This window comes from Micropterus dolomieu, linkage group LG18 (genome assembly GCF_021292245.1).
Source record: "Micropterus dolomieu isolate WLL.071019.BEF.003 ecotype Adirondacks linkage group LG18, ASM2129224v1, whole genome shotgun sequence".
Lineage (NCBI taxonomy): Eukaryota > Metazoa > Chordata > Actinopteri > Centrarchiformes > Centrarchidae > Micropterus > Micropterus dolomieu.
This window is the reverse complement of record NC_060167.1, coordinates 31,562,998-31,590,292: the sequence shown is the minus strand read 5'-3', so window position 1 is coordinate 31,590,292 and position 27,295 is coordinate 31,562,998. Positions and strand designations below refer to the sequence as shown.

The following is a 27,295-nucleotide window of genomic DNA, read 5'->3' as shown; positions in this document are numbered from 1 at the left end:
AACTGAATTGGTTTCGGATTTAACTCAACTCCCAGTATGAGTCAGTCTTCTTTCCTTGAGCAGTGCTCCACCTTGCTCCTCCCCTCACCACTTCAGACTGACAGATACCAGCAGCAAACTTAATTAGCCCACATTGTATGAGTACTGGTTAATACCCCTTTCATGGTGACATACATTATGCCATAAGTTGATGCATTTTTAGAACAGATTTGTCTTTATATCTTTTGTTTTGATTTCTGGCAACCAATTCAAGAGTACCTACTGTACATTTTAATGTAATAATACATATATTTTATTTCTATAGCACTTTTCAAGACCCTCAACGACACTAAAACAGTAAAACCAGAAGTCTTAGGACACATAAGACTGATAGGGAGTCTGTTTTATTACCAATCATTTATTTATTTATTTATTTATACATAACAACTCCGGAATTATGCATCAGCCATAAATGTGCACTGCTACAACCATAATTTTGATTTGAAGAATGACAATTAGTTATGGCTTGATTAGTGGAGGCAGATGCGGCTTTGTTGGATTCCTTAAGCAAAGCAAGGTCCCGTGAAATTATGATTAGACACAAGCAGATAACATTTCACACAATACTTTTCATAATTAATGTGCATATTACAGACTCCTGAACACATTTCTCTTGAAGTTCCTTTTGCATAAAGAAAGTGCAAAGAGGTATAATGTCAGTGGTTCTTACAGTTATTGGTCATCATGTAAAGATAAAACACAACAGGAATGTGGTAAACTCATATTTTGATAGCATGTTTTAATCACAAAAGATTACATTTTACTGCAGGTCTTCAGAAAATTACAGTTTTTGACTTTTGACAAATGTCATTCTTGATTTTAAAGAACTGAGCTGATAGCATTTAAAAAAAAAAAAAAAAAAACAGACAGCATTTTTCATATTGTTAGAGGCATAATAGGTCTGTTCCAGTAAAACAAATATTTATGAAATAAGTTCAACAGCATACGAACACCGTTTATGTTGTTACTGTGTCATCGATGACGCTGATGCTGCTTCCATCTATTGTTGTTGTTGTTATCTGAATTTAAAGTTATAAAAATGTAGCCAGATAAAAATACAGCTTTAATTTACAATCTACTTTGTCACAAATCTGTGAATTAAATCATAGGAATCCAGAAGCGAGAGAGAAAAAGCATATCTTTGACTATCATTCGTAAACACTGGACTGACTGCTGCATCATCATCCACAGCTGTTAGCACCAGGGCCGTCGGTGTCCAGGGTGACGCTTTACGTTTCAGGACATCAGCAAGGCAGCGAGGGCTCAGTATGTGAGAGGACTCAGGATGAAGAGGCGATCCTCCTCCTTCCTGATCCACTTCAGCAGTTTGTTGACAGCAGAGAGGGCCAGGGCCTTAGTCCCCAGCGGACTGAAGCAGATGTAGAGCTCAAAGCCACTTGTCACCTGCAGGAAGGAGGGCAGAATGCATTCAAAGTGCAAAACTCTAAATCAAATGTTCAGTCCTCAGAATATAGCCATCCTCATATTAGCACAAGTTTCTTTAACCTTGTGAGAATATTACAACATAATTGCTTATACCTCCAGCACCACTCTCATACTTTTTAAAAGCTACAGCAGTGAGGGAGAGGACAAAAATGCAGTGCATGAGGGAAAATGTTGCAATATACTGAGTGTCTGCCAAGCGCTCTGCGAGTAAACTGTAGGCGCTCTATGGGTATTAACCATGGTAACGGCTTCCGTGCGCTAATGTTTCCCCGCAGATGTATTTTCTTTATAGGTTATAGAAAACATTGAAATATATCTTCTAGAAATTACTGAAACAGTCTATAACTAAATAATACAACTACTAATTCTTTGAGTACACTAACTGGATCTCTGTGAATAAGTGTAGTTGTTTTGTTTAGCTATGGACTGGGGTTAAAGTGTGGTGCTCCAGCTGTGTAAAATTATTAGATTATTTTTAATGAATAAGAGAAAGCTGCCAAGGTCATTGCAAGTAGGCCTACACCTTAACCTGGCTTCAAGGAAACAGTTAAATAATTCAGGAAACTCACAAACACCAAGGATCAGTCGCTCATCCTTTGATGCGCTGTGCGTTGCGCAGAAAAAACTTGTCCGCTTGTCACTCCGTCTGTCAGATTGCCTTCCTTTCTACCCGCTCGCCTCTCATTGAAAACGAATTACTAGGCGCATCAATCGCTTCCTGTCTGAAAAGGCCTTACAGTATCACTGTAGCTTAATGTACTATAGATTATTAAACATGCAAGTGACATCTAATGTTTGATGTCTAGTTAGAGGGGTGTAAACTAGAAAACTTTATCAACATCTAACACAGTTTTCAAAATGATTTAAAAAGCCTCAGGAAGTGACTGCGGACAGCATGGATGCTAAGAAGTAACAGTGTGATATTTAATAATGACCTTTTTTTTTTTTTAAACATAACAATAATTCAAACTCAGTGAAGAACTTAAACAATGCTGTGATGTTCTGGTGTGTGCCGGGCTCACCCATGCCAGCAGGTTTTCAGTTTCACTACAGCGGTAGAAGGAGCGGAGAGGTCTGGTTGGATTATGCAAGCTGCTGTGAAGGTCCTGGTACAATCCCATCAGCCTTTCCTGCTCCTCATCAGACTGGTACACTACAGGAAACTCTGGACTGGAGGAAAGAAAAAAAAAAAAAAAAAAAAGAGTATCCTGTCAGGTGCAACACCTGAAGATTTGCAGGAAAGAGGTTTTGCATTCAGACAAAATGATATGACTTTTGGCGCGTTTCTCAATGCAGGAACCAGTGACATAAAGCTTCAGCAGACGTCCTGCTCACCTGATGTACAGCCCCGAGCTCTTTGATTTGTACAGGAAGTGCCTGAGCTCCGGGATGCCGACCTGCTCCACAGAGTAGGTGGGACATTTAAGCGCCTCCTTCAGGGCCTGGTAGGCACTGCGCTTGCTCAGCCTCTCCAGAAATCGCTGCTTGCAGTCGGACATATTAAAGAAGTCCTCTCGGTCGGTCGAGACCAGGATGAGGCAGAGTTCGGACGCAGGCTCCAGGTAAGAAATGTGAGCGTGGAAAAATCCTGCAGTGTTGAACTTTGGCAGACAGATCGGCGTCCAGCCTTCACCCTCTCTAAAGGACGAGGAGGAGCCGACGAGGTTGAAGACCAGGTGCAAGTCTATGTGGTGCAGGAACTGGTCCTTTTTCCTCACCAAAGTAACCAGGCGATCCCCCGCTAGCAGGATGGAGAACACCAGGTTTTTGGCTTTGGCGGCCTGCAGGCTCGATGAGACCACGTCCCTGGCGGAGCTGGCCAGAGGCAGGCATGTGACGGCACTGAGCAGCAGACCGGGGTCTCGGTCCAGCCGATGCAGAAGGTTGTCGATGAGATACTCGGAGCCGGCCAGCAGGCGGCGCAGGTCGTAGTTCTGCTTGTGCTGGAAGATGTGGTTGAGCTGGGTGAGGGTAAGCAGGCTGACGATCTGGTAGTAGATGTACTGCAGCTCCCGCAGCAGCTCCTTGTCCGACTGACAGGTACGAGACACGCCCACCAGGACCAGAGGGCTCTTGGCGAGGAAAACCACTTTACAGCCATCTGACACACAAAATGTTATTGCGTTGACATGGACACAACACATTTCACAACATGCACGTTTGACCTATTTATTTTTAGTCTATTCTGACCTGCATGGATGGAGCGGATGATGTTCTTCTCAGCTTCGACAAATGACACGAGGGCCATCATCACCCCCATGGTGCTGGACAGAGCCTCCTCGGTGCCGTAGCGGGTGTAGATTGGCTTTCCAGCCTCGCTCAGCACAAACACGTGTTTTCTGTGGCTCCTCCATGCCTCGCTGGACACGTCCTCCTCCTTCGGCCTGCTCTCTGGTGAAATGTCGTTGTTGTGTTGCTCCTCTAGGGTTTTCTCCCCCACCATCACCTTGAGCTCCTCCGTACACTCTCCTGATATGTCTAGTTCAGCCTCCCTCCCAGCCTCGTCCTCAGCCTCAGCAGTCAGATCCTCGAAAGACTGTGCGTGGACGAACATGGCACTCTTCTGGCCGGCACCTGCATTCATGTACATGATTGTCAAATGTTTTGCCAGTTTTATGCATGGATGTGCATGGATTAATAAGGAGGGCTATAAATACAAGGCCCTGTAGGATGCTGCTTTTGTAGTTGTTTTGCATTTGTTGGCCTAGCTCACCCACTGGTGCACAGGGAAGCGGATCTTTAAAGGGGGTAGGGTGGTTAACCAGATGTACACTTACCAAAACCAACCATTTCCTTAACGTCTTTCTCTTATAAAATAATAAATTAATAATAATAAATTTTATTTATAATGCACTTTACATTTCAGGGAAATCTCAAAGTGCTAAAAGTAATAAATAGGGGTTGAAATACTTCTGATAAAGCAGAATTCTCCCCTTTGTATGGCTTCTCCAAGTCTTTACAAGAGAAAAGACTAACCGGTTGGTTTGGTAAATGTACATTTGAAGAGCAGCATGCAAAAATCTCCCTTCGCTTTTTTATGGGAACACTTTCCCACTCAGTAACAGACGTTTCATCTGGTCTGTTAATGGACATTTTATTAGTGACAAAAAACAAGAATTGGCCTACTTTGGGCTACCACTTTTCAGAGCAGCCATAGTAAGAGAAGTGAGCAAACTCTGGTCACAGCTTATCTAATTTAAAGAAAGTAGGAGACTAACAGGGTAGGTGTCATTATGAGTCAGCGAGACAACACTGCCAAAATATTGTGTTTATCTCCAGACTAAGCAGCGCAAATCCAGGAAAAGTTCAATCATTTCTCCTGTCAGTGTAGGATTTTTACAAGCTGGATGTGACAGACCTGTGCTGCTGCCGACATGCTTTCACCGTTCTTTTTTATTTACACAGACTTCAGTCAGGAGATGTCTGTATTATAGTTCTTGGGAGAGACTAGCATTTCTTTCTGTTAATGTTGGTAGTGCAAGATATTCCTAATGTGTTAAACTTTTATGTCACATAAACTTACTATTACTATAGTCTAGTCTCACAAGGCACAAACCTATTGAATCATTGAGGTGCTCCTTGTCTATTTTTTTCCCCAACTCTATCACAACTTTCCCCTTAAACAGCCATCAAAGTGGCACACGGATTACAAAAGACACATTGTGTTCATATGGTCAACTTTCTTTGCACAAACAGGATGTGTATACTCATGCTCTCTCTCTCACACACACACACACAATGTATGAGTCCTTCCCTATAAGGTCACATGCTTTTAATTATGTCAAAAGGAGAACTTTTTAATTCAAAAAAACAAAGATCAAAACAAGTCATTCTGGTTTTGTGCCATGCAACAGTTCGTCATTCGGAAGTCTTCTCATGGAACACTTTTCACCCATGAGGAAAGTTACAGAAAAGCATTATGCTTATAATGCTAATTTTTGTCAGGGTACAATTGAGTATCCATTGAAAATCAATATTAATGCAGGCATAACCTACTGCAAACATTTTCTGATTCCTTTTTTTTTTGTCCGGATGCAAAATGAGGAAATAACAAAAGCTTTAATCATGTATCAATGAGTCTTTGCAGAAGACGGGTATTACTTAGGGCTCAAGACAGTGGATCTCTGATGTATGACCAGCCCAAATGGAAGCTTCAGACATACCCACAGTCTTTGAAATAAGCACAAGAAAACAAATGGTGGTAAAAAAAAAAAATTCCCATTGTGGGTAATTGCTTGGATTTACTTGTGCTGCAACTGAAGGCAATTTCTCAGTGTAAAATGCCTACAAGTGGGAGTTGACACACACACACACACACACACAACACCCTTTCAGTTTTCCTATCCTCTAAGAATCACGACCACTCAGCAGGGGTTCATTTTATGAAACTTAGATTAAATTGTGGGTCCATCTGACTGCCTACTGACAATTTACACAAGGTGCTGAATATGGACCAGCCTCACCTGGTTCAGTTCCCTCCACCAGACCTGGTGTAGGGCTGTCCGCCCTCTCACAGCGAAGGCGGTCCACAGGAGCCAGAGTACCATTCTCCCATGAGGCACCAGGCCTTTGGGCTTCTCCCTCCATCACTGCTACTTATGGCAGAAAGGCACACCTGACAGGACAAACAGACAGAGAGCTATGGGACCAAAGGTCAGCAGCTTGTGACTGAGACAATGGAGGTCAATCTGGCTATAATGTACTATTATTATGACATGACCACCATTACAGTTTGATGGTCTCACTTTTCATTTTGTGAGTACAGTAACGTTACTAAAGCTGAGTGTTACTATTGTTGGTATAAGCAAAGGCTGGTATGATACTAAACTGGAAGACAAAATAAGATGCTCTAGTTAGATGATAACATCTCTCTTTCATTTTTACACCCTCCTTCATTAAATGTGTCATGTCACTTGTTTCACACCCTTCAGAGAGAAGTCTGCTATGCTGATGAAGAACTTCATAGGCTACTTCGACAGCTAACTTTAGCAGAAAATCAGCGGTAGGCTGGCTAGCTGGCTCTGGTTTATCCGCCTTTATTCTGACAAACAGCTCTAAATTAACGCTAAATTATTACCTTTCATTTCCGGAGCTGTGAGCATTTGATCGTTGAGCCCCACGACTCGCTTGTCACATTTACTGCAACTAGCTGACAAGCAGGGACGAGACAAAAGTGCCACTTCTTCTTCTTTAACATGCCCTGCTACGTCGCGGAAGTAAGAATTGTGGGATATGGAGTTATCTTCCGGTGAATGGCTCTGGAGAGGTAAACAGGCTGATTTGATACAATACATAATAATAAATCAGAAAGATAATTTAGAAATATTTGTGAATCAGTCAGGCAGCTCCATGTTGAATACCTGTGCCGTTATTTAGCTTAGCTCCTTATTTTACCTCATAGCACTTCAGACTAAGGAATGTTTTGGACCTTACCATAGTTTCTGCAGCAAAATTATTTTGGTGCTCCATTGTGAGTGATTTGCGGTGGGGAAATGGCGAATTTAAAGAAATGTTGCAAAGATTTAAACTTAAACTTGATTACAACTGTGATTTTTGCAATTTCGAAAGATACATATTTGATCTATTTTACCACTGGGAACCAATGTATTCTGGAAAGATTATAAAGGATGTATTTGATTAATTGTATCCTTTACATTTTTGTTTTTGTAATGAAATTTGTACCAATAACACTTGTGAACATAATAATGTAATGGAACGGCGTGGTGGTAACCATAGACCGTGTATAAAAAGTGGTAACCGAAAGGTTTTGGTCATACGGATGTGGGCGTGGTTTAATCTAAAGTGGGTAGGAAAAGCGGTGCTGGGAAATGCAACACATTCTATTATCTGATGTAAAACAATAGGTGTCATGTAGTAATTACTTAAAAATATTAACTTAATTAATTAAGAAAATATTTCCTTGGAGTAATAATAATTATAATTATCAGTCATAGTGAGTATATCCCTATATCCCTTCACAGTTTAAGTGCGTGTGAGTGAGTGTGCATGTGTGAGATATAGGGATGGAAACACAAATACATTTCTAGCAAATGAGCGGTGATCACTTGATAGTGCCATATTACATTTTAGCTTCTCTGATGAAATAACCGTCGAGTATATATTTTTTTTTAAATACAAGAAAAATGGGTGTAGTTTTATATAACTAAATTGACATTTAGGAAGAATTGTAGCCACTTATACGAGGTGTGCCTGAATGCAGCGTAATGGGCTGGACTTACGTTTGAACGTACAGCGGGGAAGCAGCGCAGTAATGGAGCAACCATTGTGTTTGTGTTAGCTAATGACGTTTCTGTCAGATAGAATGAGATTAACTCGTGTAGAGACAGTTTAACTCGGTTAAAATGTCGTATTCTACACAAGGTTACGGATGTTTGATCTCATTACGAAGCACTGCGCAGTAACGTAACGTCTTCGCTTTGTAAGTAACGTTGTGGCGACAGTTGACAAGACAGCTAACGTTTACCAAAGCTAACTAGCCTTAGCGTAGCTGTATGTTAGCATTATGAGTGCAGAGAAGTAACGTGTTTGCTAAAATTAATGTTACAGCTTTAGCTAAGCTATAGTATTTAATACGGTTTTTATACTATCCATAAACAGGGGATTGTTGTGACAGTAAGATGCCTATCCGAGCATATTGCACGATTTGCTCCGATTTTTTCGATCACTCCAGAGATGTTGCTGCCATCCACTGCGGACATACTTTCCACTATGAATGGTAACGTTAACACTAGCATGGTATAGAAAGTCAATTCTTATATAGCATTTCTGTCATGTTACACATGGCTAATAAGTGTTTCCTTTACCCTTCTCAGTCTTCTCCAGTGGTTTCAGACAGCCCCGACAAAAACCTGTCCACAATGTAGAAAACAGGTACCTCCACTTTCAAACACCACCAAACTCGTGCTAGCCCAAACTGTACCAACTTGCCAAACAGAAGGTAAAAGTCAACTTAGATAATGGTGTGCTTTTTTGTGTAGGTCAGCACCAGACACATTATCAGCAAGCTGTTCTTTGATATTGGTGGAGAGGAGGAGGCCTCAGCAGACCCTGAAAGCTTGCAGGTACCAAACTTGGAGTGTCTAAACAATATATCAGTGTTGGCCAACTGTTACACTCAGACAGATAGTCCTTGTTGTCATTACACTCACCTGGATTTGATTTGTCGTATTGTTTCTTCTCGTTGTGCGTCTGCTTCCCTCCTTAGAATGAGCTTGATAGGATGAAGGCACTTTTAAACTCTAAAGGTAAGAGACCTAACTAAGTTGTGATCTGGTAATGACCTCTCTGTTAAAAGTAGGCCGCACTAGTTTATATGTATGTCTGATCAATTTGCAGAGCAAGACTGGCGAGAGAAACAGAAGGTGGCGGACAGTTTGAAGGACACTGTAGACAAGCAGAGGAGAGACCTGGACAGTGCACGGAAAGAGATTAAGGAAAAGGAGATGCTCTGTTCTGCCCTCAGAGTAAGTTTTCTGTTCTCTATTGTTTAAACCCATTCTTTACTGCCTCATGTTTTATATTGGCTCTGTAATGCCTTTTTATATATTAGCGCTTTAATTTTTAGTAAATTTTTCACAGCAACAGATGACATACCTGGAGATGCAACACAATGAAGCTCAGGCTGCCAAGGAGGAGGCCCGGAGACTCAGGACCAAAATGAAAACCTTTGAAAGGTGTCTGCAGTCATATAAGTGCTGTCATATTTAGGTTTCTAAGTAAGGCCGCACTTTATTATTGAAAATGTTGACTCTTCTGCGAGTGTGAAAAATGTTTTACATGGCCTTGAATACCTCAATACTGACAGGGTGATGGTGTTTTGTGTATGTCTATGAGCATACAATTCATACACTGAACAAGACTATAAACGCAACACTTTTGTTTTTGCCCCCATTCATCATGAGCTGAACTCAAAGACCTAAGACTTTCTCCATGTACACAAAAGGCCTATTTCTCTCAAATATTGTTCACAAATCTTTCAAAATCTGTGTTAGTGATGGTGCGTTCCATTTACCTCGGAGCTGGGAATGACATCACACCCGAGTTGACGGCGTTCCAGTTACAAGTCGGAAAACCTCGCTCAGCCAGCCGTTGTTTACAACTAGCCACGTTTGCTATTGATACGCCGGTTGATAATAAAAAAAACGCATTGTGCGGTATTTACTCACACTAAACACTGTAGCAACACGACCACATACAGCGGTTGGACAGCACTTTGTGTACAAAAATTTCTATGAGACACAAGTACACAGAAGTGCTAATAAACAGTATAAACTTGAGCTTTCACTAACTGTTGATACCCCGACAGCCATCTTGGATCACAAAGTTGGAAGTCGGGATTCTGACTTAAAGGGGCGTTCCCTTTGAAATTTTGACCTTTGAACTCGGAAATTCCGACTTCCCATGTCAAATGGAACACATCATGAGAACTTCTGCTTTGCCGAGATAATCCATCCACCTCACAGGTGTGGCATATCAAGATGCTGATGATTATAATTTTGTTCAGTATAAATTTAATTTGGAGAGGGTGATATGGGGGCTGGAAAAAGTCTCTACTAGTATTTTGGATATATAAGTAAGGAAAGACATTGGTCATTTGCCTCAGCTAGAACAGTCATGAGTTGAGTAAAGAGACAATTTAAGGTTACATAACAGCAATAATATGACAATCTGAATTCTTAATATTTAGTCTGCTGTTAGTGTTAAAATATTGATGATTTATCAAAATGTCTGCTCTGCATAGTCCTGTGTCTTCTTTCATTGTAAAAGAAAGTCATATTCATTCAGTGCACTAATACTGCTGGTTTGGCCCCAGCCTGGACATGTTGTTGCAGGGCCAGAGAGCAGAGGTGGAGTCCATGATCACAGACATGGGTGTCAGCCAGGCGGCAGTGGAGCAGCTCTCCATCTACTGTATTTCGCTCAAAAAGTAAGGCGCATGAGAGCTGTTGGTCACTGAGTGACGGGTCATTTTGTTAATACATCGTTAAGAGCTTCAGCCCAAGTGAATGCAACTTCCCTGTCGGCATTCACTATGCATTTATCTCCTCCCTACCTTTTTCAGAGAGTATGATAATCTAAAAGGAGGCCTGAAGTCTTCAAATGACATGTGTGAGAAGCTGAAGAGAGAAGTGCTCGCCTCAAACAACAAGGTAACTTTGTTAGTAAGTAATCACACCCAGAGGAATCAAGTCTTGAATGTGGAATCTCTTAGAGTTTTTGTGTGTGTCATTTCAGTTTCAAAAAGCCTCAATGGAGGCGAATCAGACTAAAGAGGACATGAAGTCTCTGCTGAACGATCTGGCCAATGCTGACAAAGAGATCTCTGTAAGGCAAATCCACCAATTACTGCTTTTACTTTCAATATCAGGGAAATTTGTGGTTGGGATTCCTGCATGTCTGTCTTTCCACAGAGTCTGAAGAAGAAAGTGGAGTTTCTTCAGCGAACCCTGAGCACCCCGACACGGACAAATGAAGCTCTCAGTCGGCTCATCTTTGAAAGGTGTGTCATCCAGCCACTGGACTGAAATCTCCACACGATTTGACATGACTTTCATGAAAAGAATGTGATTTACTGATGAGGTTTCTCCTCCATCGGTCAGCCCAGCCCCAGTGGACTTGAAGCAGCCTCGCCTTCATCATCCGACAGATAGCGAGGACATTGACCTCAACATGACTTATGACATCACTACTCCGGACGACGTGGCCAAGAGGCCAAAACAGGTCCCATCCAAGAAGATGCGACTTGACCCTCCAGCGTAAGTTTAATGTGGAATTATGGAATGTGTGTTTATCTGCTCTAAGGTGGTTGCAGAAGCTGCTGCTGTGTGCGCCATGTGTTCATAACATAGTGTTTTGAAATATGGTTAACTTTGTCAAAATGTTCTCTTTAAATTGTGTTAGTGGGTAGAAATGCCTGTCAACATTCTGTCAGATGCTTTATTTTTCAGGTCGTCGGTGTCCAAACACAACGAGAGAAGTTTATCTCAAAGCAAGGTAGGTTTGTAAATGTCATGCTGTTGCACATTTAGGCCTATTTTCAACTTAGCTATACATCTCCCTCAATCTTTTTTTCCTACTTCAGGCTCGAGATGAGGAGGGATCCATGGATCCTTTTTTGAGGAACTCCCTACTCTTCAGAAAGAAGACTTTCGGTAGCATGTTGGATCCTCAGCGGAAGCCCGGCGTTGTATGTACAACACAACCATCTCCTGCACTTCAGGTCTAATGTTTTAATGTTTCATTTGTCCTTTTTAGCGGTTTGATGAAAAAATGTTTCTTGTTTCAGTTGAGAACTGGTTATGATGGTTTAGGAGGACGTACTAAATTCATCCAACCTGTATCCTTTTTTCTGTCATGTGGAATGTGTGTGTCAAATGGGTTTCTTGATTTTAATCACTCAATCATTCATTTTATCTTTGATGGTAGAGCTTGGTGTTGACTGTTCATCTAGGCTGTCTCTTGACTTACTTTTAATGGAATATTAGCAGTGAAAACCAAATGAAAAGCTTCACTAATTTCTATTTTTATACACGCCCTTTTACAATTGGCTTTGATAAACAAGTTGACAGTTAGCAACTAGTTATATATTATTATATTTGAGTTTGTAGAGATGAAACCAGAATTTAAATGTTGGACTTTAAGTACATTCATCAGGTACCCAGAAATATGACTAATGCTAATGTTGCTCAGTCTGCTGGATGTGCAAGTATTTGCTAATACGTTTGCTATAACAGTTTTATAAAGTGATAATATCTCAGTATTGTGTTGTAAACATGTTGTACTAGTCCCAATTGGCAAAAAATGAATGCGGCTTTAAATAAAAAAGCATTTGGAAAATATTTAGTTTTGGATATTTCAAAGTGTCGGAGACTAGTCTTACTTCATAGTGAAAATTCATCAGCAAATATTCGTATCAGAGAACATCAATGTAATCATTCCTTAACCACTCCAGTCTCCTTTATCAGAGATTCGCCCCCTGATGAAAGCTAAAAGGAAAAAGGTAACCAGGCCTCCACCCAAGATTGCAACTTGCCTGACTCTGGACAGCTTCCTCGAGTAAATGTTGACCTCTCCTTCCCCCGGATATGGAGTTAAATGTCAGGATGCTGTAGCATGTTTTGGCTGCTCTGGCACAGAGAAACCAGCCTGGCTGCAGTTCTGCCACTCGGCAACAAACAGGACTTTAATATGAATTTAACTTTATTTAAAAACAGTAACTGACATCCGTCTTAATGACAGATGTGTTGACTTAAACCTGTATGTAGAGACTCTTGAGCCTTTGCTTCAGTCTTCTCTTGTTATGTGGATGTCTGTATGTCAGAGACAAACCAACTTATTTGCGGGCCATTCGAATGTCAGTGCTCTGTATTATGTCATTCATAATCACTGCTGCATCATTCCCTGTACTCTGAAAAATCATTTGTTTCGTGCTTATTTAAAATCCTCCTTAAACGCAGACATGAGGCTATGCCGTAGGAATTTTTTTAGTTTTAATGGACCTGCCAAATGTAAACCAACTCAAATAATAAACAAGAATTTTTTTTATTAATGTTTCTGTGGGGTCTACAAGCAATTCCCTCTTGACTTTTTTTTCACAAACATTTCACTGAGGTGTGCTCTCCTGCAGAGGGCAGTGCAAACAGTGTTTTCTCACACAAGGACATGAATCTCACAGCCCTCCTGACCTGTGAAGAAAAATGCACTGCTCGTGGTGACTGCTGAATCAATTTGTATTGAAAAGGCTGTACCAGTACAGAAGGAAATCCTCAAGAACAATGTTGTTTAAAACACCTTCAGTAAAACCTGAGTTGTACATTGTGATCAAGTAACAAAAAGAACCCTGCAAATCATATACTGCCAAATAAAGGATTATTAATTTTAGGAGTTACCTCATGTTTAATGCCTTATAATGTTTGCAGATATGAGAACTTGCACTAATATAGGACCTTTTATCGTCGCACACACAATCAAATACTACTGCTGACGTAAACGTCCTGACGAGGTTCCCATGCGTAAACGTATCAGTAACTTGTCTATGATTTTGGCATGTTGTTTTACAGGCTGTCCTTTGAAGAGATTGCTTGATATATTGGCAAACAATATGGGGAAATGCCAAACATTGTTTTCCACTGTGGAGACGTAGAAGTGGCAGGTAGAACATAAGTATCCTGTTCACAATTACTTGTATCCTGTTTGCACCCGTGAATTTACAGGTTTCCACAATGAAAACCAGCCTGCATCATGATAACTGCGTACATAACACTAATGTAAATAAAATGCTTTGTTGTAGTGATTGGATGTTGCATGATTCTGCTGTGATTATAGTAAAGTGATTAATTATACCTTCCCAGGGAACTGCATCAGAAATAGGACATGGGGGTGCATTTTAAAATCTAGTTCCTTCCAGAGCAATTGGAAGAAAAAGTCACGATGCCCCATACAAACAATATTTCAAAACATCCATATACACATAAAACACAATCCATGCAGTGCTTTTGGAGCCAGTAAACTGCACCTCATTGACCCCACAGGATTCCACACACTTCTACATTTTCCTGTAGGTCAAAGGTTGCCTTTTTTTTTCCTAAACGGGTATTTCCCAAGGAAAATTAAAACTAACAATACCTCCATGTCAAGTTGAGGTGTGTATACGTGGATGATGTTACAAAAAAGAAATCTTCCATGTCGCAGTCCATTCAGGATGGTTCAACATCCTTCCAGTGCTTGTTAAGTGTACTAAAAAGTTGTTCATTTTAAGGGTGAGTGTTTCCTTTTGTGTTTCATTCCAGGTTTAGTAGTACAGAGTTATCTAAATAAGTGTGAAAAGAAACATCTTTGCTGGTGTTTCAATCCATAGTAAAAGGAGAGGGCAAAAAAGGTCCAGCCGAAACTAACGTACATGCTTATTTTTCCATCAGTGTCGGCTTGTGACGTAATGTGATGAATACATGGACCCAGTTTCATTTGTTTCACTGTGATCTGTCCGGCTCGATCTTGGACTCTCCGTTCTGTTTGTCGGTGGACTTCTGGGACAGGTGCGTGGACACGGTTGCTGCCTGCACCACGGTTTTGAAGCTGCGCTTCCTCTTCTGGACATTCTGCTCTGGGTGGAAGATAATGACGTAGACCTTGGGGATGTAGAGCATGCCCAGGGACACGGTGGCGCTCAGGCTCATGGACACTGTCAGGGTGGTGGTCTGGATGAACATCTGCAACAAATACACGGCAGCTCAATAAGATCCCTGAAATAAGTATTGATTCATTTCTGTTCATTTCTCAGAATTATTTGAGTTATCCATCAGTGTGCAGTTAATAATAGATTGTATCACCTTGAACAGGTTCAAGAATATACTGTATGGCATCTCATAGGTTGTCACAATGTAGTCAGTTTTCATCTCAAAGCAAAGGAAGCTGTGTTTTCCCCCTGATTAATGATTTATGACCTGATATATGTAGTCAGGAAAGTAGGCTCTATTTATGGCCTTTGACCACATCTACTCCCTCCCTGTTCTTCCTCTTATTGCAAATCTAACATATAATAATGAGAAGTGACTTCTCCTAAGATCTACCGCCAATAAATTATGAACTCATTATTCCAGCAAACTGTACAGGTCATAAATAAATCAGGCCATATGTGCCATAAATAAGATATTTGTGCCATACATAAGTCATATGACACTGTCCTCAGCAGCAGCACATCCCGGTATCTCACAGGCTGATGTCCATGCAGAGTAGTGCTTTTTATCGGTTCCTCTCAGTGACCTCTCCATTTCTAAAAGGAGATTTATGAGCATAAAGTGGATTGTATTCATGTGCTTGGCCTGAGGCAAGCAGAGAATCTGACTCAGGATGAGTGAATGGCTCTGCCATATGTAAATACAGACATCGCGCAGGTAAATCACCTCCTCCTACACGTGGTCATTCATGGGATGGATAACGGTCACCATTTCCATGAGCCAGACAAAAGTTAGTGTCTATGTTTAGCTCTTTTTCTAAGTGATGATTAATTGAATGGGATGGCTGAATTGGTCTACGAGGGGTCCCTACCGTCCCTCAGCTCATCTGACCTCCTTTCTGTCCCTCTCTCCCTTTTCTTAATTCACTTCATTTCCATTTGGAGGAGGTGAAAAGACTTTGAAAGCACCTCGGGCTTTAATTGTTTCAGCCTGACTGATTCATAATACGGCGTTCTATTAGTCAAAGCGTATCTCTGTTTTTCCAACAGTCTCGTACTTTGTGACAGCAGAAATAGCCCACAAGCTAAATTATACTCACAGTACAGTGGAGGCAGGATGTCCTGTTAGTACCGCAGGAAGCAAATATGATATGACAGGCAACAAATTCAGATTTCTCTTTTGAACATCTGAAGGATTAATTTACTTTCTTACTATTAATGAATTACTGTGTATTGCAGCATTTGGATTCACCTGGTTATTTGAAATACTCCCATTAATGTATAGAATCTACAGTAAAGAGCCTAGCAAATTACTGAAATTAACATACTTAATTAACATACTTAATTTGACTAAGCTTTACAAAAGATTATATTAAGCTATCAATTAATAGAAAGCACATTATTATTGTTTAATTAGTAAATGCACAATAAATGTAGGGATTAACATAAGACTTGGTACCTGGAACAGCGCGCACCATGTACTAAGGCTAAGTCAGTGGCTCAGGTTCGATTCTGGCCCGTGCCCTATGTTACATGTCGTCCCCTCTCTTTTGCTTCCTGCTTTCCTGTCTTTCTTCATCTGTCTCTGTCTAAAACATAGTCTTTATTTTTTTTTAAATGAATAGAGGCAGAGTGAAAAAGAACCATCAATCAGAATTAATTTCTGCCGTCTATTAAGCAATATCACATTATAAAAAGACAAAAATGTTAACGGCAAGAGATAGACTACTTAAAGTTTCGACAATGATACCCATGCATTAATGTGCAAACAGCTTTTTTTATGATATTTTGGGGCCTTTTATTTTGCCTTTATTTGATAGGACAGGGAATAGCAAGAGGAAAGAGGCAACATGCAGCAATGGGCCGTAGGCTGGATTAGAACCCGGGCAGCTGCAGTAAGGACCTTGTTCATGGGGCACATGCTCTACCAACTGAGCTGCACCGCCCGTGTAAGCAGCATTTTAATGGTTTAGCTGGGAGAGGTGAAGCTAATTTTAACTACTTTATATGTGGTCAGTCAATAAATCATATTTTAGAAGATCAGGTTTTGTACGCAAAAACGTGATCTTCAAATTTTCTAGTAATTTCCCTCTGAAATATAGTGGAGTATAAAGCAGCATAAATCTAAAGTACTCAAGCAGTGTAACACGAACGCCGTCTGGCTCTGCCATCCCTTCACTCAAGGTATTCTCAGTCCTGGCTGTTTCATCTCATCTGTGACAGCAAGATGGTGGAATAAGCTACTACATGCCATCAGAGCAGGGGCGTCCCACTCTAACTTCAAGAAGCTCTGGAAAACACATCTCTTCCAAGAACACTTACTCTTAAAACATCTCTTAACCCGTAACTTCTAAAATGCACTTCCTGTGCTCCTTACAATTTGCTTGTCTCGATTGCACTATTGGTTAACTTTTATTGCTTCCCCTAGTTATTTATCCCATTGATGCCATATGCGTTAATAGCTCTTACTAGTATCTAATGTTGCTCGTATCACTTTACTTTCACTTCACTGATGCTTGTGTGTTGTGCCTCAAATGTAAGTCACTTTGGATAAAAGCGTCTGCCAAATGAGTGAATATAAATGTAATGTAAAATGTACAAGTATCTCCAATCCCAGGAAAAGTGACCAGTAATGCCAACATAAATGTTACATTCCCCACCTTCTCGGTAGACTGTGCTGTGCCAAAGAAGATGGGTACAAAGGCCAGCCAGATGATGCAGGTCGTGTACATGGTGAAGCCGATGGGTTTGGCCTCGTTGAAGGTCTCAGGAACACCTCTGCTCTTGATGGCGTATACAGTGCAGGTGATCATCAGTACGATACTGTAGCTCAAACACAAGATGAGGGACAGGTCGGACATGTCGCACTTCAAGACCCCACGTGCGAACTCTGGGTTTGGGGGTTTCTGCTCCTCATAATCGATGATGGTATGGGGGGGCATCACACCAAACCAGATGAACACCCCGAGTAACTGCAGAGAAAGGAGCATTAGTCAGAGTGCTACAAAGAATCTAGGTGGTGTGTGTGTGTGTGTGTGTGTGTGAAAGAAGCATCCACACGCATACCTGCACTGAGATGAGTATAAAGGTGATAATCAGCTGAGAGGTGGGGCTGATAAATTTTGGGGGCGTGACCGACTTCTTGCCCTGTTCGAAGATGCGGTAGATCCGGTTGGTCTTGGTGAGCATGGCAGAGTAGCTGATGCACATGCCTAGCCCCAGCAGCAGCCTGCGGAAGGCACACACGGCCACGCTGGGCTCAGCTATCATGAGGAAGGTGATGAGGTAGATGAGGAAGATGCCCGTCAGCAACACGTAGCTGAGCTCTCTGCCAGAGGCCCGAACTATGGGTGTGTCGTTGAAGCGGATGAAGGTGGCGATGACTCCTGTGGTGGCCAGGATGCCCAGGATGGCCAGGAAGACTGGGATGATGGCCCAGGGAGAGCTCCACTCCAGCTTGATGATGGGCGTGGGCCGGCAGCCTGTGCGGTTCTTTAAGGGCCTCATGTCGAAGGGGCACATGTCGCAGGAGAACTCATCCAGCAGGTACTGGTAGCCATCACAGAGCTCACAGTGCCAGCAGCAGGGAACGCCTTTCACCATCTTTTTCCTCTCTCCGGACTCGCAGGGGAAACTGCACACCGACTCAGGGATCTTGCGTTCACCACCTGACCACTGCATCTCCTCCGGCTGGGGTGGATGTACACATAAACAGTTTCTTAAGCACTGGCTATGACTGTAAAGGCTAAAAACTGTTGTCATTAAGCTGGGCTGACACTGTTCAGATTGAGCCAAATTTTGGAATTGATCGCCCCCCCGACTTATTTTACAATCAAGCCAAATTTCTGCCAACTCAGTTGTCATTTCACGGGCATTTCTTGTACGTACTAGTGATTTCGACCACAAAATATGTAAAAGGTAGGGCCCAGGTTTAAAATGACCAAAATTGCCCTTTAAAACAAGTGCAAGACCAATAAACAGTACCAATCTAAGAGAAATAGCATGACACATTGATGAAATCATTATCGCTCATTTGCTTTCTTGCAGAGGGATAGCTTAGAAGATTAATACCAATGTCTGTATGCTAACTATGTAGCTAGAGTCAGCAGCTGCTTGCTAATTCCAGGAGGTTTTTGCACCTTTTTCCACTGGGGTTTTTGAGGGCATGTCAGTCCAGCCGCTTGGCGGGCGTTATATGAGGCGCATTTAGCTTTTATCCCTGTGTCGTCACACGGATCAAAGGGAAACGGCTGGATTACAAACAAGCTGTTCAGAGTAGAGTTTTCTGTGGGAGATGGGAACTCCCTTTGGGGTGGACTTTGGGCTTTTTCACTTTGCAAACCTATTTCATGCACAAAAAAGGTATATTACTCAATAAAGGAGAGGGAAAAGGCCAAAAAGCATAATACCACCTCTTTAACACTTTATTTCTAAGGATTAAACAAAAAGGATACAACATCTTAATTAGTGAGCTTTAGGGCTTCAGGTAGGCAGGATTTTGTTACCTTTGGACAGAGCCATGCTAGCTTTTCCCCCCTGTGTCCAGTCTTTATGCTAAGCTAAGCTAACTGGCTGCTGGCTCTAGCTACATAGTTATCCTACATGTATGAGACTGGTATCAATCTTCTCAAAATGTCTAACTATTATAGCAGAAGTACCTCAAATGGACCAAAAACAAATATTTACATTGAGTCGGAGGTGATTTGTCCACTGGCCAATAACCTTGTAGCCAGGGTTGCTGACATTCGACAGTTGGTACTGGAAGATGTCGTAACGTCCAGGAGCGTCTCCATTCTCATTGAACATCACTCCAGTTCCTGCGCTGCCTGTTTGACAGAGACAGAGTTTTAATGGCCTACGCACTATCAACAAAGCAAAGTAGTGAGTCACTAGAGATGAGGAATTCAAGCTCTCTAAGCTGGAGACATGCACTCGCATGGCGGGGAAAACACCCCCACGCTGTTGAATACAGTTTGTGTTTGCTGTCTATAGTCTTGTGCAATCATGTGAAAGCTGAGTGCAGGATGCTCTTTAGTGAAGGCTCTCCTCCTCGCGTACAGTCTTTCAGTGCACTCTGCTCTGTTGCCCTAACGTGATTGAATGTTCCTCTCAGGTCCCTGCAGGCGCTCAATCAGAAAATCTTCCATACAAGCCAAGGTCATCCAGCAAGGAGAGAGCAGTAAATAGGATGCTTTCATAGAACACTTTCTTCTCTCCTTTTTCCAAACTGTGACTTTTTTATGAAAGACGAGCATGAAAAGCGGGAGTGTTGTCTATAGGGAAGACTAAGGAGGCAGCCCTAGGGAGGGGACGTGCTTTGAAGAAATGTGCCGTATTCTGTAGCTAGGTACATTAGCAGAAACATCTCTAGGCTTCCGTCTTCAAGCTGACCTCTCTTCTACCGTTTTCTTTTTCCAATCTGCTCCTTTTCAAACTTGCAGTGATAGAGCGCATCAAAAGAAACAGTTTTGCCATCATTAATGTCCTATTAGGGTTTCTCGTCCAGTTTGAAGATGGAAATTAAACTTTTTGAAATCTAAATCATCACACACAGCATGAGAAAAGAGAAAGAAAGAAAAAACTGATTGAAATTCAAAAGCTCACCATTGAAGTTGACAGAGCGAATGTATTGGAGGAGCATCCGTCCTTCCACAGGGTCCATCTTATCGCAGACACCCATGGAGCCAGGACACAGGTCTATGTGCATGCTGTGTAAGGCATGGGCCATGGCGTACACAGCATCAATCACAAACTGCACCTTGCCCTCCTGTTCGTACTGAGAGTCTCGGCTGATTCTTTCCTCACCTGACAGACGGCAAAAGTGGCAATGATGAAAAGACAAAACTGCCCACAAACACTGAACTATGATACATTGACTTAAACTGTTGAACTGTAGCCTGCTTACCTGTACATTTCCTTCTACCAAGTTCATACTTTATTCCAGGGCGGGTTAGTTTGCACTTAAAGTCATCCTCCCAGAATTCTGCAAACCAGATGTTTCTTCTATTGTTTTCTAGAGATCTTGAAGTGAAGTACTGGTCGAACCCTGAATCATTTCACAAACCAGACTTAATTTCATGATTGATGAAAATGCCATGCATGCTTTGAAACCACAGCCCTCAGACTAATATCAGTATATCAATAATCATATTGTGCTAACATCAGCCGATCGCCATTGAATGAATGCTACATGAAATATGGCTATGAATCAATTTAGCCAATTTTTGTGACAGAAGGAAATATGGCTAGCGGACTTATCAAACATTAATTTCTTTTATTTGTGACATTGGTAATTACACTCGTGTATCAATGGCACATGTCACAGGATATTGTAGAGATTCCTATTGCATCCAATTATATTGTGTTAGTTTGATTTAATACATTTGCCCTACCATCAATAGAGGCTCTTTTGGGCAGGATGGTGACAGCGCCCTCAGCCACATCCTCCTGGTCTTCAATTGGAGAGCTTTTCGCTCCCCAACTGTCTGAGCCAACAAACAGGAAGTGGCCTGTCAGGTTGGCCTTTTTGGCAGCCTGCAACACCCGTCTGAAAGAAGTCAAATTATACTTCATCACACACTTTCTAATTTACTTTAATCTCTGCTAGTGGACAAGTGTGATAATCAAGCATGAGACCTGGCAGTTAAAGCTAGAGTAGGCAACACTGGAGAACTACCAAGATATTGAAAGAATCCAGCTGAAAAAATCCCATTGTTGTTGATTGTTGTCGGGATGTAAAGAGAATTTCAACAAATACAACCAAAAATGCTACAGAAAAGCCTACCCCAGCCTCAAATATATACAGTATTCTAGTGCACATGTTAGCATCTGGCTGATTTCCTTTCTCTAATATGACGTGCAGCAGAGCTTGACTCACTTGATGTCGTCCTCATTGGCAAAAATGATGACCCCACGAGCATTAGAGGTCTCCATCAGTCTCTTGATAATCTTCTCAAACTCCCCTGGTCTGGGCTCTCTGGGAATCTTTATGGACTGTGCAATACACAGCCCCCCTGTGCCAGAGACATTGAAAACATGTTGGCACTGCTGTACCCCCCTGTTTTCTCCCCTAACTGACCATTAAAATAATTTTGTATATTATAACTGAAACCTTAAAAAGCATGTTATAGATTACAAAAAATATGATAAAGCAAAATAGTGATACATACAATTAGGTATTCATATTCATCCCCTTCAGCATGAATGGTGATCCTCTGAATTTTCACCCAGCACCACCATGAGGTAAGAAATTTCAATTTTTTCAATACTTTGGTTTATGACACCTTCAGAACTAATAACTTTCTGATCGGCCTAATGTTAGCATGCTAACATGCTAAACTCTGTAAATGTGAGCATGTTAGCCTGCCGACATTTAAGTCAAAGCACCGCTGTGCACGAGTACAGCCTCACAGAGCTGCTAACATGGCTGTAGACTCTCAGTCTTGTAAGTGTCTCGATGTAGAGCATTAGACCTAAGTCAGTATTGAAACTAGGGAAAATTGCTAAATGACTAAATGATTCTCTGAACCAGGTAAAATAAAGTATGATCCAGTTGTTTGCTGAGATATTTCATTCTGGACCAAAGTGGTGGACTAACCGTGCCGGTAGCTTGGCTTAAAACAACATGTTGGTACTGCAGTGAACTGTCTAACATTGTCAATTATTGATTATAGCATGTGTATGCTTTTTGATGATATAAGATCTGTACCCTAGTAACATCATTTAAGCTTTTAAACCCATATTAAAAAGTGACTTCTGTTTGCCCTCTTAGTTCTTGTGTATTAAAGGATTTATGTTTCCTATTTTAGTCTTTTAATGAGTGAGAACAACACGGCTTGATAAATAAGTAATCCCTGATTGTCACAGCAGTGAATTCACATTCACACAGCCAGATAACCTGCTTCTCTGGATATCTGGAGGAAGGCGTCAACGCCGCTCTCTCCATAGTTGCCCTCGGAGGCCAGTGTGGAGACGTAGTTCCAGCCCATGGCTTTGACTATGTCCACCATGGCCTGGGCCTGGTAGGAGTCAGGAGGCACCACACGGGAGAAGAACTCATAGCGGCTGTTGTCGCTCAGCTCCGGGGCAGTGGAGGCATAGCTGATCTGGGGGATCTGAGAGACAAGGATGGGTCAGTGGTGACGAAGGGGTCGGGTCAAGTGTGAAATATGAGCAACTCTGTTATTAGGCCAATATGTGATACCAAAGATTAAAAGAATGACTAGAAGAGGCAGTGAACCATGTCAGAGGATGATGCACCAATTACTCACAGACAAAACCTTAACAGGGTCTAAATGGAGGCCTTCCACTTTAGTTCTGACAAGTGGTAGTGCATTAAAACCCCAAAATTGGACTATCATAGAAAGCGTTCATCTCTTGAACAGCCTGTGTTCTCATTAATTCTCCGAACTGAGGCAACTTTACTGTGAGATGTGCCCAGAGCTGGTCTGTGCTGAGGCTATGGCCAACATCACAGTGAAATACAGATGGTAGGTACCACAGCTGTAAAAGCATTTGTTTGAGAAAAAAAGAAAAAAAAAAAGGATGAGAAGATTAATTTACTAGTGCGCTACTTCTTTAATGACACAGTTTACGTCGACAGTCTCGACCCTGACCCTGCTAATGCCAGTCCCCCAGCACGGCTTAACGTTGGGCCCTCTGGAGGGGATGAGGAAAGAAAGGTAGACACAAGGGGTAGTGAAGGGAGAAGGAGAGAGGAGCGAGAGAACCATTTCACAGATTATCTGGAAGGATTATAGAGGTTTTAGTCAAATTATGTTAAGCACAGAGGGAGAGACAGAGATCAAGAGACTAGGAAAAGGCTAGCATTTCTCAGCTGTAAGCCATACAATATATTTAATTCTGATGGCCACATGCAGCTTCAATTTGCTGCTCTGTGTTCGCCCCGTCAAGCTCAAATTTACCGGGCAGCCTCCATGTTACACACCACATTCTCCAGAGAAAAAGTCCATTAGGTGACATATGACATCAGTGTCCCAAGGGGTCTGTGTCAGTGTCAGCGAGGCGATTCAATTGTTTGCCTACAAATATGTTAAGAACAAGACAACATATAATCCTCTCCAAATTAATCCCATAGAAGCATCTGCACCAATTCACTTTCTAAAATCAATGAGCCATATCAGTAACACAAGTATAACCCGGCACTGCTGAAATCTACTTGGTATCAGTAAATGATAACTGGCCAAGATATTCCAGGATCCAAAACCAAGGAAATTAGATTGTGGTTTAGCCCCTGATCTAATGGCCTGATTAAATTAAAGAAGCAATTACATGCTAAAAAGAAGTGTGTCAGGTATAAGATCAAGATGTTATGACAAGCGTGGATTTTTATACATTTTGATACATTCAGAGCATGTATTAAAGATCTTCATTCAGAGTATAAAATGTGCTCTAAAGGGTTCAGGGAGATTGAATAGATGGGTTAAATGTTTTTGTTTTTTAATTATCACTTTGCAACAGCCCTGAGGTATGGAGGTTTGAGAAAATTGATTTTAACTGCACAGTCTACATTTGCTTTGATTAAGATTGTGGACAGTGATGATATTAAATATATTTTATTATTATAAATAGGCCTACAATTAATGATTGTTTTATTATGTTGATATATAGATTCTCTTTGGAGGAATTTTTTTAGTCTATAAAAAAATAGCAAAAATGTCGATTGCAGTTACCAAATTGATGTTTCAAATTGCTCATTTTGTCTGAGCAAAACTCAAAGATTTTGATATTGGGATAAGATATTGATAAAAGTAGCAAATCCTCTAATGTACAATGCTCAAATAACAACCGGTTAATAATCTACTTATCAGCGAATTGATTCATCAAACAAACATTTCAGCTTACTGTTGGCTCATATGCTGTCATTTAACAAGTTGAACTGTTGAGTAAAATATAGAACTGATATGATACATACTCATAAATTGCAAGGTAGACTACTGAGTATAAAATGACCTACACCTGCGGTTTTCACTTAATGCAAAAACTAGCCAATATGATAACAGTGTTTGCGGTAGATGCTCGGGCTAAGAGCAGATGTTCAATGTATAGTGATCAGTTTAGAAGAATCCGCAGTCTGGAGAGTAGCACATATGGACAGTAGGAGGAAACACACCATTTAGCTAAATCTGCTCCACACTGTCCAGGCTGCAAGTTGCTGTTATCCCAGAACCAATGTCATCCCACTGCTCTGATGCTCTATTTTCAGCCCAGGGTCCTGAGCTGCTGAGAGGGGCTTAGTGGAGGTCGGGATCTATAATGTAAACATCTGCCCTGTATGCAAGCTGGCCTTCCTTGGCTCTCCTCAACATCATCACTATAAAGAATGCTGCAAAAAGTAGCATCCCATGTAAGTAGAAATGTCAGATCCATGTAGAACTTGTTTGGCCAATTAGACCCAGGCTAGAGTTTATTTTTAGACATTTCTATATTCCTGGCAGACTACTGTATATCAGTAAGTCGAGCAGACGATGGCATAATGTGGGATTTAAACAGATTCAATGTCTCATCGCTGCTATATGCATTGTAATCAATTATCAAGGTCAGTCGTCTGTTAAAAAAATGAACACAAACAGGGATTAGCCAGCGGAGGCAAACCATGACATTGGACTGACAATCCTGTGACGTGTACCTATCATCAACACAGAAACTCATTCAGTTTATTCATCTTTTCAGATGACTTGTTTCAAAATCACATCAGGTTAAACATGTGATGAATATGTGTCGACGCAGCAGTAATAAGGTGATACCTGCAGTATTATCATCTTGTGTCCAATGAGATGATGTAAATGAGAGGAGTGCTGTTAATTTGGTTTGTAAAATCCATAACAGAACTGCAGCTAAACTTAACCATGTTCATGCTGCGGAATAAAGACAATAATGACAGTGAAAATTGAATGATGGCCCCATTCATCATCTAAGAGTGGACTTGGTGTGCACCTGTACATGTGAACTTGCTCAGCAGTGAGCTAATTTAACAGTACAAACACAAACAAGTAAGGTCAGTAAAAAATATGATAAAAATTCAGTTAGTTTGAGCCATCAGTCTACATCAAAGCACACAAACACACAGGGAATCCGTCTATTTGAGCACAGCTGGTCACTGATATCATTAAAAGATGTCCAAAACTAAACATGCAGAATATTAGGGACGTATTCCTGATAGTTGCACACTTTTTGGCACAGTCTCAGCCGACTCTTAGTTTTAATGACTTTTAGTCAATGACTAACGTTTTTTGGCTTGTGACCCCTTAAAATAAAGCAATGCGACTTACTTGACACCAAGTGACTTATTTAATTTGAATAATTTTTAAGGTGAGAAGAAATGAAAGAATCCAGAATATATATATAAAAGACAGGAAACACAGGGAGAGGTGATGGAGGTGATGACATTCCTGGTTCCTGGCCTTTATAGAACTGGTAATGTTGCAGTTATGTGGTACACGCCTTAACCACTCAACCTCCAGGGCGCCCCACATATCCAGTCATTCAAAGAAAAGACGAAAAATGAGAAAAGATCATTTCAAAAATACATAATTTGGTGTAAGTTTTTCAATTTTTCCCATCCCTTTAACCATCTTGGGACCCCTCAGATTTATCTTTGGGCCGACTGAATCCAAAGCCCCAGGTTGGGAACCACTGCTTTAACTTATATGCCTCTACTTCTTCCTTTGTGAAGATAAATTAGTAAGGGACATTGGCTTTCACTTTTATGCTCCTCATCAGCTTACTAAGAGGAGCTGTCCCAAATAGTTTGACCTTTCAGTGAAGAGGGGTAGTGAAAGAAGCCTCACCGAAAACAGTCTGAGCACATTGGCCACCATGATGGACACCGAGCTGCCAGACGCCCCGATCACCCCGACCACCCTTTCTGGTTTGGGGATGATGGGAGGCTCTCCGTTAGAGCAGCGCACATCTGAGTTGTCCTTCTGGATGAGGGCCTGGACAAAGGTGAGCGACTGCTCCAGGGCATAGGTGTCTCTGGAGCAGGTGTCCAGGATCCGGGCCCCCAGAGTGATGTTAGGCAGCAGGTCCGGGTCGCTGTTGATCTGGTCCAAGGCGTACAGCATTGCCTCCAATCTATGAATCCCCTTTTCTCTCTTGACCTCCCCGCAGGGCACCCCGGCGGGTCCCCGCGAGTGCACGGGGAATAGCCCGCCCAAGGTGATGTCGCCCTCGATTTTGATGGACTGGGGTTGGGTGCCCTCCTGGGCCCACGAGCCCGGGCTGACACCCACCAGCAGCACCCACATCAGCTGAAGCCATGATTGGTATGTGGAAGGTGAACCGAGCCAGCAGCGCTGATGGGATGAGCGAGCCTCTGATGTCATGATGATGACCAGCAGAGGTACTGACAACAGCAGGCCACTCCCTCTACCTTTGACACCTGAGGGCAGTGAGAGAGGGGGCTTTAAGGTCTGATTATCATCTCATCATAATTACAGTATGTATAATTTCCATAGTCTCAGTCTTCTTGGAAAGAAGAAAAACTGCCATTTAACTACTTGGATCTTTATGTCTCCAATATTCCTCTTAAATTTACCCTTTAGTTTAAAAGCTGAATGAATCAGTAATTTATCCTATAATGTGGAACCGCAT

General features: G+C 41.7%; 3 protein-coding genes across 6 annotated transcripts; 1 reads left to right on the top strand and 2 right to left on the bottom strand.

Moving 5' to 3' along the window:
* Nucleotides 1–381: 381 nt before the first annotated feature.
* Nucleotides 382–7,164, bottom strand: mon1a (MON1 secretory trafficking family member A). 2 transcript variants are annotated; one of them, XM_046029165.1, is made up of 7 exons: nt 6,919–7,155; nt 6,563–6,743; nt 5,949–6,100; nt 3,676–4,059; nt 2,821–3,586; nt 2,508–2,655; nt 382–1,443 (listed from the first exon to the last, which is right to left on the bottom strand). In XM_046029165.1, exons 3-7 carry the CDS (start codon nt 6,070–6,072, stop codon nt 1,303–1,305), a joined length of 1,563 nt encoding a protein of 520 aa, XP_045885121.1. In that variant the 5' UTR covers nt 6,073–6,100; nt 6,563–6,743; nt 6,919–7,155; the 3' UTR covers nt 382–1,302. The 2 variants fall into 2 exon arrangements, with proteins under 2 accessions (XP_045885121.1, XP_045885123.1); XM_046029167.1 differs by lacking the exon at nt 382–1,443 and adding an exon at nt 1,876–2,207 and having other exon boundaries at nt 6,919–7,164.
* Nucleotides 7,165–7,707: 543 nt separating this feature from the next.
* Nucleotides 7,708–19,159, top strand: LOC123956401 (TRAF-interacting protein). 2 transcript variants are annotated; one of them, XR_006821522.1, is made up of 17 exons: nt 7,708–7,924; nt 8,104–8,221; nt 8,319–8,376; nt 8,484–8,567; nt 8,711–8,750; nt 8,842–8,969; nt 9,085–9,179; nt 10,319–10,432; nt 10,568–10,655; nt 10,741–10,830; nt 10,917–11,005; nt 11,106–11,261; nt 11,454–11,499; nt 11,588–11,692; nt 11,792–11,842; nt 12,458–12,748; nt 19,149–19,159. XR_006821522.1 is itself a non-coding variant. In XM_046028563.1 (16 exons), the coding sequence occupies exons 2-16, from the start codon at nt 8,124–8,126 to the stop codon at nt 12,563–12,565; spliced, it is 1,350 nt and encodes a 449-aa protein (XP_045884519.1). In that variant the 5' UTR covers nt 7,708–7,924; nt 8,104–8,123; the 3' UTR covers nt 12,566–13,050. The 2 variants fall into 2 exon arrangements, 1 of the variants encoding a protein (XP_045884519.1); XM_046028563.1 differs by lacking the exon at nt 19,149–19,159 and having other exon boundaries at nt 12,458–13,050.
* grm6b (glutamate receptor, metabotropic 6b) lies at nt 13,024–27,294 on the bottom strand. 2 transcript variants are annotated; one of them, XM_046028561.1, is made up of 11 exons: nt 27,240–27,294; nt 26,491–27,083; nt 22,578–22,794; nt 21,558–21,693; nt 21,073–21,227; nt 20,586–20,726; nt 20,285–20,485; nt 19,367–19,506; nt 17,747–18,370; nt 17,341–17,652; nt 13,024–14,714 (listed from the first exon to the last, which is right to left on the bottom strand). In XM_046028561.1, the coding sequence occupies exons 2-11, from the start codon at nt 27,025–27,027 to the stop codon at nt 14,475–14,477; spliced, it is 2,703 nt and encodes a 900-aa protein (XP_045884517.1). In that variant the 5' UTR covers nt 27,028–27,083; nt 27,240–27,294; the 3' UTR covers nt 13,024–14,474. The 2 variants fall into 2 exon arrangements, with proteins under 2 accessions (XP_045884517.1, XP_045884518.1); XM_046028562.1 differs by having other exon boundaries at nt 26,491–27,258.
* Between the last annotated feature and the right edge of the window lies 1 nt (nt 27,295).